The 14,971-nt window shown below is 53.1% G+C and overlaps 1 protein-coding gene across 1 annotated transcript; it reads right to left on the minus strand.

The window, feature by feature from the left end:
* Nucleotides 1-1,106: 1,106 nt before the first annotated feature.
* On the minus strand, nucleotides 1,107-14,807 carry stil (STIL centriolar assembly protein). The gene is made up of 14 exons (XM_056604087.1): nucleotides 14,564-14,807; nucleotides 14,372-14,482; nucleotides 13,807-13,985; nucleotides 13,435-13,601; nucleotides 12,351-12,643; nucleotides 11,421-11,504; nucleotides 10,989-11,075; nucleotides 10,737-10,875; nucleotides 9,668-9,771; nucleotides 8,256-8,349; nucleotides 7,565-7,863; nucleotides 6,262-6,343; nucleotides 4,006-4,262; nucleotides 1,107-2,226 (listed from the first exon to the last, which is right to left on the minus strand). Exons 1-14 carry the CDS (start codon nucleotides 14,632-14,634, stop codon nucleotides 1,329-1,331), a joined length of 2,865 nt encoding a protein of 954 aa, XP_056460062.1. The 5' UTR covers nucleotides 14,635-14,807; the 3' UTR covers nucleotides 1,107-1,328.
* Between the last annotated feature and the right edge of the window lie 164 nt (nucleotides 14,808-14,971).

Here is a 14,971-nt window from a genome sequence, read left to right on the forward strand (position 1 = left end):
TGTGGACGTGCTTAGTGTGGACCTGCTTAGTGTGTTTAGTGTGTAGTTGGCTTAGTGTGCTTAGTGTGTAGACGTGCTTAGTGTGTTGACCTGCTTAGTGTGTTTAGTGTGTAGTTGGCTTAGTGTGCTTAGTGTGTAGACGTGCCTAGTGTGTGGACGTGCTTAGTGTGGTTGGTGTTTAGTGTGTAGTTGGCTTGGTGTGTCTAGTGTGTGGACGTGTTTAGTGTGGTTGGTGTTTAGTGTGTAGTTGGCTTAGTGTGTCTAGTGTGTGGATCGTGCTTAGTGTGTTGACCTGCTTAGTGTGCTTAGTGTGTAGTTGGCTTAGTGTGTAGACGTGCCTAGTGTGTGGACGTGCTTAGTGTGGTTGGTGTTTAGTGTGTAGTTGGCTTGGTGTGTCTAGTGTGTGGGACGTGTTTAGTGTGGTGGTGTTTAGTTGTGTAGTGGCTTAGGGTGGCTAGTGTGGTGGACGTGCTTAGTGTGTTGACCTGCTTAGTGTGCTTAGTGTGTTTAGTGTGTAGTTGGCTTAGTGTGTAGACGTGCCTAGTGTGTGGACGTGCTTAGTGTGGTTGGTGTTTAGTGTGTAGTTGGCTTGGTGTGTCTAGTGTGTGGACGTGTTTAGTGTGGTTGGTGTTTAGTGTGTAGTTGGCTTAGTGTGTCTAGTGTGTGGACGTGCTTAGTGTGTTGACCTGCTTAGTGTGCTTAGTGTGTTTAGTGTGTAGTTGGCTTAGTGTGTAGACGTGCCTAGTGTGTGGACGTGCTTAGTGTGGTGGTGTTTAGTGTGTAGTTGCTTGGTGTGTCTAGTGGTGTGACGTGTTTTAGTGTGGTTTGGAGTTTTAGTGTGTCGTTGGCTTAGTGTGTCTAGTGTGTGGACGTGCTTAGTGTGTTGACCTGCTTAGTGTGCTTAGTGTGTTTAGTGTGTAGTTGGCTTAGTGTGTAGACGTGCCTAGTGTGTGGACGTGCTTAGTGTGTTTAGTGTGTCTAGTGTGTGGACGTGCTTAGTGGGTTTAGTGTGTAGTTGGCTTAGTGGGTAGATGGACATGTTTAGTAACTTAACTTCCTCTCGGCCAATTGATTAAAAATAATTTATTTTGAATTCCAAATATACATATAGAGCGTGATCTGGTTTCATCTGGAACCAGAAGGACATGTTCAGGGTAAGAGGACCAGGACCAGGACCTGGACCTGGACCAGGACCTGGACCTGGAGGACCAGCGCTCAGTGGGTCGGTGTTAAAACACTACACGAGTGGGGTAAGGGTTAGTCTGGGTGGTTTACGGCCATACTGGTGGGGTACGGGTCAGTCTATGTGGCTAGTTGAGCTGGTTAATCTAGAAGAGTTTGGGCAGCTGTCGGAGTCTGCTAACATCCAGAAAGTTCCCCACAGAGCCTGCGGCCAGGGAGGCCTCCTGCCAGACGGCCCCCTGGTCCTGGTCCTGGGTCCTGCTGGACCGGGCCAGGAGATGAAGCTGGGGCTGCAGGTCCCTGATTAGCTGGCTCTGGGGGAGACTGGACCCTGTACCAAGTGTGGCGCAGGGGAGGCCGTCACACTGCTCCTCCTCCTCCTCCTCCTCCTCCTCCTGCTCCTCCTCTATCAGGCCGTACCTCCTCATGTAGCCCCGCGTGGCCAGGGACATGTTGCTGGGCAGCAGGACGCTGCGGTCCGCCCTGCTGCCCCGGACGCCTGCTGACAGTCTGGACAGCTGTCCGTCACTCAGGTAGCGCAGAGCGATGGCGTTGGCCTCCAGGCTGAGGTCCACGGACCCCCCCAGGAGCAGGGGGGCCAGGCTGAGGTCCATGGACCCCCCGGGGAGCAGGGGGGCCAGGCTGAGGTCCACGGACCCCCCCGGGAGCAGGGGGGCCAGGCTGAGGTCCACGGACCCCCCGGGGAGCAGGGGGGCCAGGCTGAGGTCCACGGACCCCCCCGGGAGCAGGGGGTCTCTGGGGGTCCGGGCCAGGCTGGGGGGGTCCATGGGGGTCCGGGCCAGGCTGGGGGGGTCCATGGGGGTCCGGGCCAGGCTGGGGGGGTCCATGGGGGTCCGGGCCAGGCTGGGGGGGTCCATGGGGGTCCGGGCCAGGCTGGGGGGGTCCATGGGGGTCCGGGCCAGGCTGGGGGGGTCCATGGGGGTCCGGGACAGGCTGGGGGGGTCCATGGGGGTCCGGGACAGGCTGGGGGGGTCCATGGGGGTCCGGGCCAGGCTGGGGGGGTTCGTTGGGGTCGGGGCCACCCTGGGGAGCAAGGAAGGGTTGAACTGCATCACATAAACGACCATTGCAGCGTTAGAAAGACTCCAGGGGCCGGTTGCACCAACTGGGCGTAACTAAGCCTGGTCGTAACTTCTAAGTAGGTCTTAGTTACGACCTGGCGTTAGAATGGAACTAACGCCGGTTGCACCAACGGGACTTACGCCTGGTCTTAACTACGCCCGGTCTTAGCCATGCGCGGCCATGTGAATGTTCCATGGTATGCGCATATCACCGCGTTGCTAGGATACCTCGTGACAACAGCTGTTTACTATTTTACTTGAATTGCTGTTGTGACACCGAAATAATAATTCATTCGTTCACTACATTGTCATTCATCAATTGTGTTAATGCCCTAACAATAAAACACTGCAAACGAATATAATTAAAATATGTATTTGTAATGTCTGTTTACGACGAGCAGGCATTTAGACGGGAATGTTTCTGTAGGAGAGATTTGTTTAATGTGTCGGCCTATATAAAACATATAAACATACCATATTTTCCGGACTATAAGTCGCGGTTTTTTTGTAGCTTGGCTTGCCCTGCGACTTATATTTCGAAGGGACTTATATGCCAAATTGTGCGTACATAATCTTCGGCCCGCAAGATGGCACCGTCATTCATAGGCCTACAACTGAACGCTGCAAGCCTACTTGCACCACCGAATAAATTATATTCTCGTTCGTCATCGTCCTCAATGTTCTCCGGTTCAACCAAGCTAACCCAGCCTTAGCTGCAATGTTGTGCACATAGCTGTCACACATATCACAGCGCATGACTTGGCCAGCGAAAACTGGAGCCCTCCGCTGGACTTGTGAAGGCATCTAAAGCTAAACTTCCACCTCCCGATCGTGCGCTCAGGTTTAGGACCGCGGCGCATACGCGTCCGGTGGAATCCCGGTGTCACTGAATCGTTTATACTCTCAGAACTAGAGTGGGACCGACACACCTATATTGCTATTGCAATTTTATTCAAGTCTCTCCAGACTAAACGGTTCTTGTTTAAAATGTTTAAAAATAAATGCGACTGATACACCGATGCGACGTATATATGTTTTTTTCCCTCGTCATGGAGCATTTTTTGACTGATGCGACTAATACTCGGGAGCGACGTATAGTCCGGAAAATACGGTAGTTAAAACAACATTCACAACTGATTATAAGTTGAAAACGGACTAATCGGCCAGCGATATCTTCCCGACAGGCAGTCGATCTGTGAACACTGATCATATCGCCGGCTGTGCTTTGAAATGCAGTTTAGCGAAGCGTTGCAAGGATGGTGTAGCTGCATTGGATTGGATGTAATTGCTATAGAAACAGCCTGGAATTTCAACTCTATGCCTGCCCCTGACCAGGCGTAGGATTTACGCCTGGTCTTAGTGAAAAGAACGCTAAGCCCAGTTGGTGCAACCGGCGTAACGGTTTCGGTTTGGACTTAGAACGCCAAGTTACGACCAGGCGTAGTTACGACCAGGCTTACGCCCAGTTGGTGCAACCGGCCCCAGCGCTTTAAGGATGTACCAACAACAAGGTGGACCAGTGGAGTGGAGGTGGACCAGTGGAGTGGAGGTGGACCAGTGTAGTGGAGGTGGACCAGTGGAGTGGAGGTGGACCAGTGTAGTGGAGGTGGACCAGTGGAGTGGAGGTGGACCAGTGGAGTGGAGGTGGACCAGTGGAGTGGAGGTGGACCAGTGTAGTGGTGGACCAGTGGAGTGGAGGTGGACCAGTGTAGTGGAGGTGGACCAGTGTAGTGGACAGTACCTGTCTTCGGTGTTGAGGTCGGGTCGGGGGTCCAAAGTGACCCCCAGCTGCTCCTCATCTCCCCCAGACATGTCCTGCTTCCTGTAGGAGCGGGCATGGACTTCCTGTTTCCTGTAGGAGCGGGCATGGACTTCCTGTTTCCTGTAGGAGTGGGCGTGGTCACCATAGGGTAGCGATGATGAAGATGATGACGGTGAGGAAGGTATTGGGGACTCCGGGTCGCTCAGCGAGGCCTGAAGCCGACTGCTCACCTGCAGCTGGAGGTAGAGGGTGGGGTTAGAGAGTCCTCCACAGGGTGGGGTTAGAGATCCTCCACAGGGTGGGGTTAGAGAGTCCTCCACAGGGTGGGGTTAGAGAGTCCTCCACAGGGTGGGGTTAGAGAGTCCTCCACAGGGTGGGGTTAGAGAGTCCTCCACAGGGTGGGGTTAGAGAGTCCTCCACAGGGGTGGGGTTAGACGAGTCCTCCACGGTGGGGTTAGAGGGTCCTCCAAGGGGGGGGTTAGAAGTCCTCCACAGGGGGGTAGAGGGTCCTCCACAGGGTGGGTTGAGAGTCCTCCACATGGTGGGGTTAGAGGTCCTCCACAGGTGGGGGTTGGGGTCCCCCACAAGGGTGGGGTTGGATGGTTACTGTAGGGTGGGGTTGGGGGCCTACTGTAGGGTGGGGTTGGGGGCCTAACCCTTTTTGAGGGTTGGGTTTGGGGGCCCTTACTGGGGTGGGTTGGGGCCTACGTAGGGTGGGTTTAGAGGCCTACCTGTATGTGGTGTTTGGGTGGCCTACCTGTAGAGTGTGATTTGTGGCCTACCTGTCGAGTGGTGTTGGTGGGCCTAGCGTAGGGTGGTGTGGGGCCTACTTTAGGGTGCATGTTGGGGCCTACTGTAGGGTGTGTGTGGCCTACTGTAGGTTTGTGTGGGAGGCCTACTGTAGGGTGGTGTGGGAGGCCTACTGTAGGGTGGTGTGGGAGGCCTACTGTAGGGTGGTGTGGGTGGCCTACTGTAGGGTGGTGTGGGTGGCCTACCTGTAGGGTGGTGTTGGGGGCCTACCTGTAGAGTGGTGTTGGGGGCCTACCTGTAGAGTGGTGTTGGGGGGCCTACTGTAGGGTGGTGTTTGGGGGCCTACTGTAGGGTGGTGTTGGGGGGCCTACTGTAGGGTGGTGTTGGGGGGCCTACTGTAGGGTGGTGTTGGGCCTACGTGTAGGGTGCTGTTGGGGACCTACTGTAGGGTGGTGTGGGTGGGCCTACTGTGAGGTGGTGTTGGGGCCTACTGTAGGGTGGTGTGGGTGGCCTACTGTAGGGTGGTGTGGGTGGCCTACTGTAGGGTGGTGTGGGAGGCCTACTGTAGGGTGGTGTGGGAGGCCTACTGTAGGGTGGTGTTGGGGGCCTACTGTAGGGTGGTGTTGGGGGGCCTACTGTAGGGTGGTGTTGGGGCCTACTGTAGGGTGCTGTTGGGGACCTACTGTAGGGTGGTGTGGGTGGCCTACTGTAGGGTGGTGTGGGGGCCTACTGTAGGGTGGTGTGGGTGGCCTACTGTAGGGTGGTGTGGGAGGCCTACTGTAGGGTGGTGTGGGAGGCCTACTGTAGGGTGGTGTTGGGGGGGCCTACTGTAGGGTGGTGTTGGGGGGCCTACTGTAGGGTGTTGTTGGGGGCCTACTGTAGGGTGGTGTTGGGGGCCTACTGTAGGGTTTAGTGGGTGGCCTACCTGTAGGGTGTTGTTGGGGGTCTACCTGTAGGATGGTGTTAAGAGGCCTACTATAGGTTGGTGTGAGAGGTCTACTGTAGGGTGGGAAGGACGTGGTCTGATTGGGTGGTGTTGGAGACCTACCTGTAGGGTGGGGAGGACGTGGTCTGATTGGGTGGTGTTGGAGGCCTACCTGTAGGGTGGGGAGGACGTGGTCTGATTGGGTGGTGTTGGAGGCCTACCTGTAGGGTGGGGAGGACGTGGTCTGATTGGGTGGTGTTGGAGGCCTACCTGTAGGGTGGGGAGGACGTGGTCTGATTGGGTGGTGTTGGAGGCCTACCTGTAGGGTGGGGAGGACGTGGTCTGATTGGGTGGCGCTGGTATTGAAGAACAGACTGCTGCTCGCCCCAGGGACGGGGCTTTCAGCTCCGCTAGTGCAGTGTAGCTCCTGAGTGCTAACAAAAGAAACGGTGTTAGCAACCAGCAGCATCACCTCCTACCCCGCTGTTAGCTTCAGTAGTGCTCATGCTAATATACAAACCGGCTGTTAGCATCAGTAGCGCTCAGACTAATCTACTCACCAGTCTCTTAGAGGAGAGGAAGTCCGGTCCCCTCGGGTCCGGTCTCTGGGCGGTGGGCTGGACCTCCAGAACAGACTGGCCCCTGAACCCACACGCACACGAGGGCTAGGGTTAGCACTAAGGGTTAGGGCTAAGGGTTAGCACTAAGGGAGAGGGCTAGGGTGAGGGCTAGGGTTAGGGCTAGGGTTAGCACCTAGGATTAGGGCTAAGGGTTAGCACTAAGGGAGAGGGCTAAGGGAGGGGGCTAAGGGTTAGCACTAAGGGAGAGGGCTAGGGTTAGGACTAAGGGTGAGGGCTAAGGGTGAGGGCTAGGGTTAGCACTAAGGGAGAGGGCTAAGGGTTAGCACTAAGGGTTAGCACTAAGGGTTAGGGCTAAGGGTTAGCACTAAGGGAGAGGGCTACGGGTGAGGGCTAAGGGAGAGGGCTAAGGGAGAGGGCTAAGGGAGAGGGCTAAGGGTTATGGCTAAGGGAGAGGGCTAAGGGGAGAGGTTAGGGGAAAGGGGACTGTTAAGGAGGCTGGGTTGGCCAGGACATAGAGAGGGTTAAGGGTTAAGGACTAGGTTAAGGGCTTGGTTTTGGTTCCAGGGTTGGAGAACAGGGCACTACCTGTTTCCACAGCAACACTGGCAGTGGTGGGAGGCAATGTCTGCGGGCGGGGGGGGGCGCCTTCCTCTGGAGGTCCGTCTGGCTGACCAGCGAGGGCCCTGGGCTCCAACAACATCTGGATCTACAGAGGCATGTCAAACATCAGGTAACCCTAACCCTGAGCCCCCTTTATAACCTGAGCCCCCTCTAGTCACCTGAGCCCCCTTTATAACCTGAGCCCCCTCTAGTCACCTGACCCCCCTGTAGTCACCTGAGCCCCCTGTAGTCACCTGAGCCCCCTCTAGCCACCTGAGCCCCCTTTATAACCTGAGCCCCCTGTAGTCACCTGAGCCCCCTCTAGTCACCTGAGCCCCCTCTAGTCACCTGAGCCCCCTCTAGTCACCTGAGCCCCCTCTAGTCACCTGAGCCCCCTCTAGTCACCTGAGCCCCCTGTAGTCACCTGAGCCCCTGTAGTCACCTGAGCCCCTGTAGTCACCTGAGCCCCTGTAGTCACCTGAGCCCCTGTAGTCACCTGAGCCCCCTGTAGTCACCTGAGCCCCCTCTAGTCACCTGAGCCCCCTCTAGTCACCCTAACCCCCTGTAGTCACCTGAGCCCCCTCTAGTCACCTGAGCCCCTGTAGTCACCTGAGCCCCCTCTAGTCACCTGAGCCTGCAGCAGCCGGAGCTGTCGTTCCTGGGCCATCAGCATCTGGTAGGCGTCGGAGGGCACCTCCTCCCACGGCGGCCGTCCCGCCTGGAGACAGGAGCAGGGCAGGGGGGGGGGGGGGGCCCAGGAGGGGTGGAGCCGCGCTCAGGATGGAGGAGGATGAGTGTGGGCGGGGTCTTGGCGGTCCAGAAGCCTGCGGAGGCCCGGCTGAGAGGGGCGGCCGGGGTGGAGTGGAGGTAGGGGGGGCCCAGCGGCCCGGAGCTCCTCCTGGAGGGGGGCTGGGGGGTCGGGGGGAGGGAGGCGTCCACCAGCAGGGACAGCTCGGGGACGGAGGGCTGAACTCTTCTGGTCTGGACAACAAAACGGAAACAGCAGGCGTAACTATGGTAACAACGATGCTGTGATTCAGATGGACTTCACATGACGCACTGGGGTTCTGACGGTTCTCCTCCCTACTTTACTTAGTCCTAAAGGGCTCACTCTTAATGTTGGCTCACACCAAGTTCCTCTGCAGCGTCTGAACCTCGGGGCGGCCCCTCCCTCCCTGCTGTGATTCGTTTGGGCGGAGGTGAACACAGTAACCGACAGTGGACCGAACCCAACTCAGGCAGCGCCACAACAAACCAGCTCAGGATAGCCTTGGTAAGCCTGCTCATCACATTCACTTGAGCAGAGTTCTGAGGTCAATAAAGTGCAGAATAATGAACTGATCCAAAGAGTTCTGAGGTCATAAAGAGCCAACCTGCTGGGTGGCCGCGTGGGGGCTGGGAGAGGGGCGGGGAGAGAGGTCTTCATCCTCTACCCCAGAGTCCTGGTCCAGCGTGGCTCCCAGGAGGCTGAAAACAGAGACCAGACCCTTTAGACTCTGAGGAGGCTGGACCACATCAACTACAGACCACTTAAACCCCATCAACTACAGACCACTTAAACCCCATCAACTACAGACCACATCAACTACAGACCACTAAAACCACATCCACTACAGACCACTTAAACCACATCAACTACAGACCACTTAAACCACATCAACTACAGACCACATCAACTACAGACCACTTAAACCACATCAACTACAGACCACATCAACTACAGACCACTTAAACCACATCAACTACAGACCACTTAAACCACATCAACTACAGACCACTAAAACCACATCAACTACAGACCACATCAACTACAGACCACTAAAACCACATCAACTACAGACCACTTAAACCACATCCACTACAGAACACATCAACTACAGACCACTTAAACCACATCAACTACAGACCACTAAAACCACATCAACTACAGACCACTAAAACCACATCAACTACAGACCACTTAAACCACATCAACTACAGACCACTAAAACCACATCAACTACATACCACATCAACTAAAGACCACTTAAACCACATCAACTACAGACCACTTAAACCACATCAACTACAAACCACATCAACTACAGACCACATCAACTACAGACCACTTAAACCACATCAACTACAGACCACTTAAACCACATCAACTACAGACCACTTAAGCCACATCAACTACAGACCACTTAAACCACATCAACTACAGACCACTAAAACTACAGCCCACTAAAACCACATCAACTACAGACCACTAAAACCACATCAACTACAGACCACTAAAACCACATCAACTACAGACCACTTAAACCACATCAACTACAGACCACTAAAACCACATCAACTACAGACCACATCAACTACAGACCACTAAAACCACATCCACTACAGACCACTAAAACCACATCAACTACAGACCGTAAACCACACCAACTACAGACCAAATATACTACAGACCACTAAAACCACATCAACTACAGACCGTAAACCACACCAACTACAGACCAAATAAACTACAGACCACTAAAACCACATCAACTACAGATCACATCAACTACAGACCACTAAAACCACATCAACTACAGACCACTAAAACCACATCAACTACAGATCACATCAACTACAGACCACTTAAACCACATCAACTACAGACCACTTAAACCACATCAACTACAGACCACTTTGAACCTTTAACTTTAAACATCTCAGTGAAACCTGCTTTAGAACCTGCTTTAACCCGTTTCAATGCGTCCATGTGGACGCCGCTGAGGAACCAGTTTAAACCCGTTACCTGGACAGAGGGCGGGCGGCGGGGCCATGGACCAGCTCCGTCTGCCTGGTCTCATCGAGGCAGAGATCAGCCTGGAGGTAGTGGCCCTCTGCTGGCTCCAAATGCTGCACCAACACATGAGGAATGGAGATAGTCACATGGTCATACATACGTTCCTGTGTATAGAGATAAAGATATATATATTACACATGGGGGGCAATAGGAAATATATATTCAGATATAACAAATATCTAATGGAGCTATAGAAACATCCATCCCGTTTCTATCGTAACCACGTAAAGCAATAGATCATCCATTTGGCAAATTTAGCATATAATCGAATTCCCCACCATCTCACACACTGAGGAACCAGCCTCCCCTAACCCTAACCCTACAGACACACTGAGGAACCAGCCTCCCCTAACCCTAACCCTACAGACACACTGAGGAACCAGCCTCCCTAACCCTAACCCTACAGACACACTGAGGAACCAGCCTCCCCTAACCCTACAGACACACTGAGGAACCAGCCTCCTCTAACCCTAACCCTACAGACACACTGTGGAACCAGCCTCCCCTAACCCTACAGACACACTGAGGAACCAGCCTCCCCTAACCCTACAGACACACTGTGGAACCAGCCTCCCTAACCCTAACCCTACAGACACACTGAGGAACCAGCCTCCCCTAACCCTACAGACACACTGAGGAACCAGCCTCCCCTAACCCTACACACACTGAGGAACCAGCCTCCTCTAACCCTACAGACACACTGAGGAACCAGCCTCCCCTAACCCTACAGACACACTGAGGAACCAGCCTCCCCTAACCCTACAGACACACTGAGGAACCAGCCTCCCCTAACCCTAACCCTACAGACACACTGAGGAACCAGCCTCCTCTAACCCTACAGACACACTGAGGAACCAGCCTCCCCTAACCCTAACCCTACAGACACACTGAGGAACCAGCCTCCCCTAACCCTACAGACACACTGTGGAACCAGCCTCCTCTCAGCCTAACCCTACAGACACACTGAGGAACCAGCCTCCTCTAACCTTAACCCTACAGACACACTGTGAGGCTGAACCTTGAACAGGGTGAGGTGCTGGGAGCAGCTCAGACGCAGGACGGCCGTGGGTCCGGACTCAGCAGAGCGGACCTGGAAGAACCGGGGCTGACTGGGAGAGAACAGCACCAGTAAGAACCAGCCCTGCTCCGAGAGCACCCTGTAACACAAAAACACCTACAATCAGTACACACACACCCTGCAACCACACCCTGCAACACACACCGGAGGCTAACCGCTAGGGGAGCAGGAAGCTAACCTCAGGTAGCTCACCTGTCCTGGAGAGATGAGCTGTGGGAGAAGCGGAGACACCAGGCCCACACCAGGGGGTTGGACGGCTGGACCACTCCACTCAGCCACCTGCAACCGGAGGAGACACATGGAGCCTCAGTAGACACATGGAGCCTCTCTCTCTCTCTCTCTCTCTCTCTCTCTCTCTCTCTCTCTCTCTCTCTCTCCTCTCTCTCTCTCTCTCTCTCTCTCTCTCTCTCTCTTCTCTCTATCTCCTCTCGCTCTCTCTCGCTCTCTCTCTCTCTCTCTCTCTCTCTCTCTCTCTCTCTCTCTCTCTCTCTCACAGCAAACGCACTAAAGACAACCGACAGACAACAGACCGGCAAAAGGACAGACTACAGACAGCAGAACGGATAGCAGACATATTGCAGACACAAGACTACAGACGGCAGACCAGATAAGAGAGAAACATACACTCCCACCAGGGGCAGGCTGCAGGCCTTCGGATCGGACTCCAGCAGCAGCAGTAGTTTACGGGTCTGGTCCATGGTCAGGAACCTGAAGAACGACACATGGATACACCATAGTATATACAAGTACAACCCCTACTACTACTACTACTACTACTACTACTACACACTATACCACCACGACACCATACTACCACTACAACACATTTTAAATGGATACACCATAGAAAATACTAGTACAACTACTACTACTACTACTACTAGGGCTCCTCGATTTAGAAAAAAATCCTAATCACAATTATTTTGGTCAATATTTAAATCAAGATTATTCTAACGATTTTTTTTTGAGACCATGCTGTATTTATTCAGCATGCCTCTCCCAAAAACACTTTGTAACTGAGAATTTTGAACTTCCGCCTTAAAGAAATGCACAAAATGTTCAAAAAGAAAATGTTCAAATCTAAAATAATGTACATATATGTACCAGCTGTTCTGCGCTTCTATAAAACATAAAAATAATAATAATCGAAAAATTGATCATTAGTTTTGTGATCGTTTGACGCTAAAATCGAAATCGACTACTACTACTACTACACCATCCCCACACCACTACTACACATTCCACATGGTACGCCATAGTATATACAAAGACCCAACAAGACTACCACCACCACACTACTACCATACCACAACACTACCACCACCACCACCACACTACGACTAACACATTTCACATGGATACACTATAGTTTATACAAATACATACACGGTGGTACCACTACACCGCCAACACCATACTACCACACAACCACCATACAACTACACCACCAGCACCAATAATATACCACCCCCACCACCACCACCACCCCCACCACCACCCCCACCCCCACCACCTGCAGTAAAGTGAAGGACAGTCACAGTTGAAGAGGCTTACCCTCGCTGCTGCTTGAGGCCGGGTCTGGAGAGGCCGGTTCTGGAGGGGCCGGGTCGTGGGGGGACTGGGCTGGAGGGGCCAGGGAGGCCACTCAGGCTGCGGGCCAGAGCGGTGGGGATGATGGCGAGGGGTCGGACCCCCACCACATCGAAGCCTCCGGCGCAGCTCGCTGCTAACCAGCGCAGCGAGAAGTCCAGGCGGTCGCCCTGCTGGGAACAGCTGACCTGACCTCTGACCCCCAGCAGCTGGGACAGGTCCGCCACCTCAGCACCCCTACAGGCCTGCTGCAGGCCCTGGATGGATTTAACACGGGTTACATCTGCTCTAGAACGTCATTAGTAAACACTGGGCTCTAGAACGTCATCAGTAAACACTGGGCTCTAGAACGTCATCAGTAAACACTGGGCTCTAGAACGTCATCAGTAAACACTAGGCTCTAGAACGTCATCAGTTAACACTGGGCTCTAGAACGTCATCAGTAAACACTGGGCTCTAAGAACGTCATCAGTAAACACTGGGCTCTAGAACGTCATTAGTAAACACTGGGCTCTAGAACGTCATTAGTAAACACTAGGCTCTAGAACGTCATAAGTAAACACTGGGCTCTAGAACGTCATTAGTAAACACTAGGCTCTAGAACGTCATTAGTAAACACTGGGCTCTAGAACGGCATTAGTAAACACTGGGCTCTAGAACGTCATCAGTAAACACTGGGCTCTAGAACGTCATCAGTTAACACTGGGCTCTAGAACGTCATCAGTAAACACTGGGCTCTAGAACGTCATTAGTAAACACTGGGCTCTAGAACGTCATCAGTAAACACTGGGCTCTAGAACGTCATCAGTAAACACTGGGCTGTAGAACGTCATTAGTTGTTCAAACGGGCATACACTTTATAACTGGACACTATGCACTTCACTTGCTACTATCACAATGTCTTGTTTTTATCATGATTTTTTTTTCAAGATGTCTGAGATTTTATAATCATACTTTGTAAGGTGACCTTTGGTGACTTGAAAGGCGCCTCTAAATTAAATGTATTAGTAGTAGTAGTAGTAGTAGTAGTAGTAGTCTGTCTTGGCACCTGGAAGGCGAGGCTGAGGTCTAAGGGGCTGGGCTCCGGGTCTCCCTGGAGGGTAAACTCTAGAGGGACCGCCACGTCCCCCGGCAGCAGGAGGGAGGGAACCCGGACACCACCCTGTTCACGACCCGGGTCAAAGCGGTCCAGGGACAGGGTCACGCCCTCCTCATCTGGTGAACAACAAGGGGTCATTACCCTACTAACTCCACTAACCCTAACATTAACCCTATCATTGGGCACCAATGATAGGGTTAGGGTTGGTAGAGTCCATCGACTGCTTGATCTCTGACTTTCCCTGTAGCTGCTAAATGAGGGCAGCCTCACCTTAACCTTGAACACAGATCCATTTGACCTTCTCCTTCACAACGGACCCACCTTCATCCACGCAGATGGAGCCCAGCAGGAAGCAGCAGAGGGCGGGGTTACTCCTCTGGTGGGCGGGGTTACTCCTCTGGTGGGCGGGTTTACTCCTCTGGTGGGCGGGGTTACTCCTCTGGTGGGCGTGGCGGTGGGCCAGACGGAGAGCCTTCTCCAACACCCGCAGGTGAGGGCACCTGGTGAACCCATGAACTCATGTTAACCTGGTGAACCCATGAACTCATGTTAACCTGGTGAACCCATGAACTCATGTTAACCTGGTGAACCCATGAACTCATGTTAACCTGGTGAACCCATGAACTCATGTTAATCTAGTGGACACATGAACTCATGTTAACCTGGTGAACACATGAGCTCAGTGTTAACTTGGTGAACACATGAACTCATGTTAACCTGGTGAACACATGAGCTCAAGTTAATGGAGTGTGATGGAGGTCAGGTTGAAGCTACCTGTCCAGGGGTCTACCTGTCCAGGGGTCTACCTGTCCAGGGGTCTACCTGTCCAGGGGTCTACCTGTCCTGGCGTCTACCTGTCCTGGCGTCTACCTGCCCTGGCGTCTACCTGTAGTAGCAGAGCTGAAGACCGACCGCGTCCCCAGATGGGCTCGGATCCCACAGAGAGGACTTGGACTTTGGGAAAGCCAAGGTAGAAGGAGCATTCCCAGTCGTCCTCCTGGGGATTATAGTCCATATTTCAGTATAATAATACACTCGAACCACTACTTAAACCAGCAGGAGAGGTGCTCTTCATTACCTGGTCATGCTCAGGGTGTCGCCAGTCAAAACATCTCCATAAACAAGCGCTGGTAGTCCGTGAAGGTTCATCTTCCGGCTCCTTCTGTCGTCATGTGTGTATGTATAGATATAACACGTATGTGTACGAACCCTTAACGTTGATAAACGTTGATAAACCTCTAAACTATGCCTTGAACTGATAAGTATATTAAGATTTAACGGACTTCGCCGAACCTCCAAGCACCGCGCGCAGCTCCCAATGACTTGAATTGGCGCTTCTTCTATCGCATTCGCGGGTCAGAGAGCGTCGACTAATCAGAAGCCGTGGCTTCGGCTTCCTGACCAATGGCTGGCTTTATGTAAATCACGTGTTACGATACTGTCATCAACACTCATTTGTACTATATGTACCGATTAGGTACGCAAC

This window comes from Gadus chalcogrammus, chromosome 12, assembly GCF_026213295.1.
Source record: "Gadus chalcogrammus isolate NIFS_2021 chromosome 12, NIFS_Gcha_1.0, whole genome shotgun sequence".
Classification (NCBI taxonomy): domain Eukaryota; kingdom Metazoa; phylum Chordata; class Actinopteri; order Gadiformes; family Gadidae; genus Gadus; species Gadus chalcogrammus.

What these genes read in the sequence shown, in the direction of transcription:
- stil (XM_056604087.1), bottom strand. Translation starts at nt 14,634, where the DNA reads ATGAACCTTCACGGACTACCAGCGCTTGTTTATGGAGATGTTTTGACT. An exon ending in AGCCTGCCCCTGGTGGGAGT is followed by an intron (nt 11,076 to 11,420) that starts GTATGTTTCTCT and finishes CTCCGGTTGCAG; the next exon opens with GTGGCTGAGTGGAGTGGTCC. An exon ending in GGGAGGAGGTGCCCTCCGAC is followed by an intron (nt 6,344 to 7,564) that starts GCCTACCAGATG and finishes GTGTGGGTTCAG; the next exon opens with GGGCCAGTCTGTTCTGGAGG.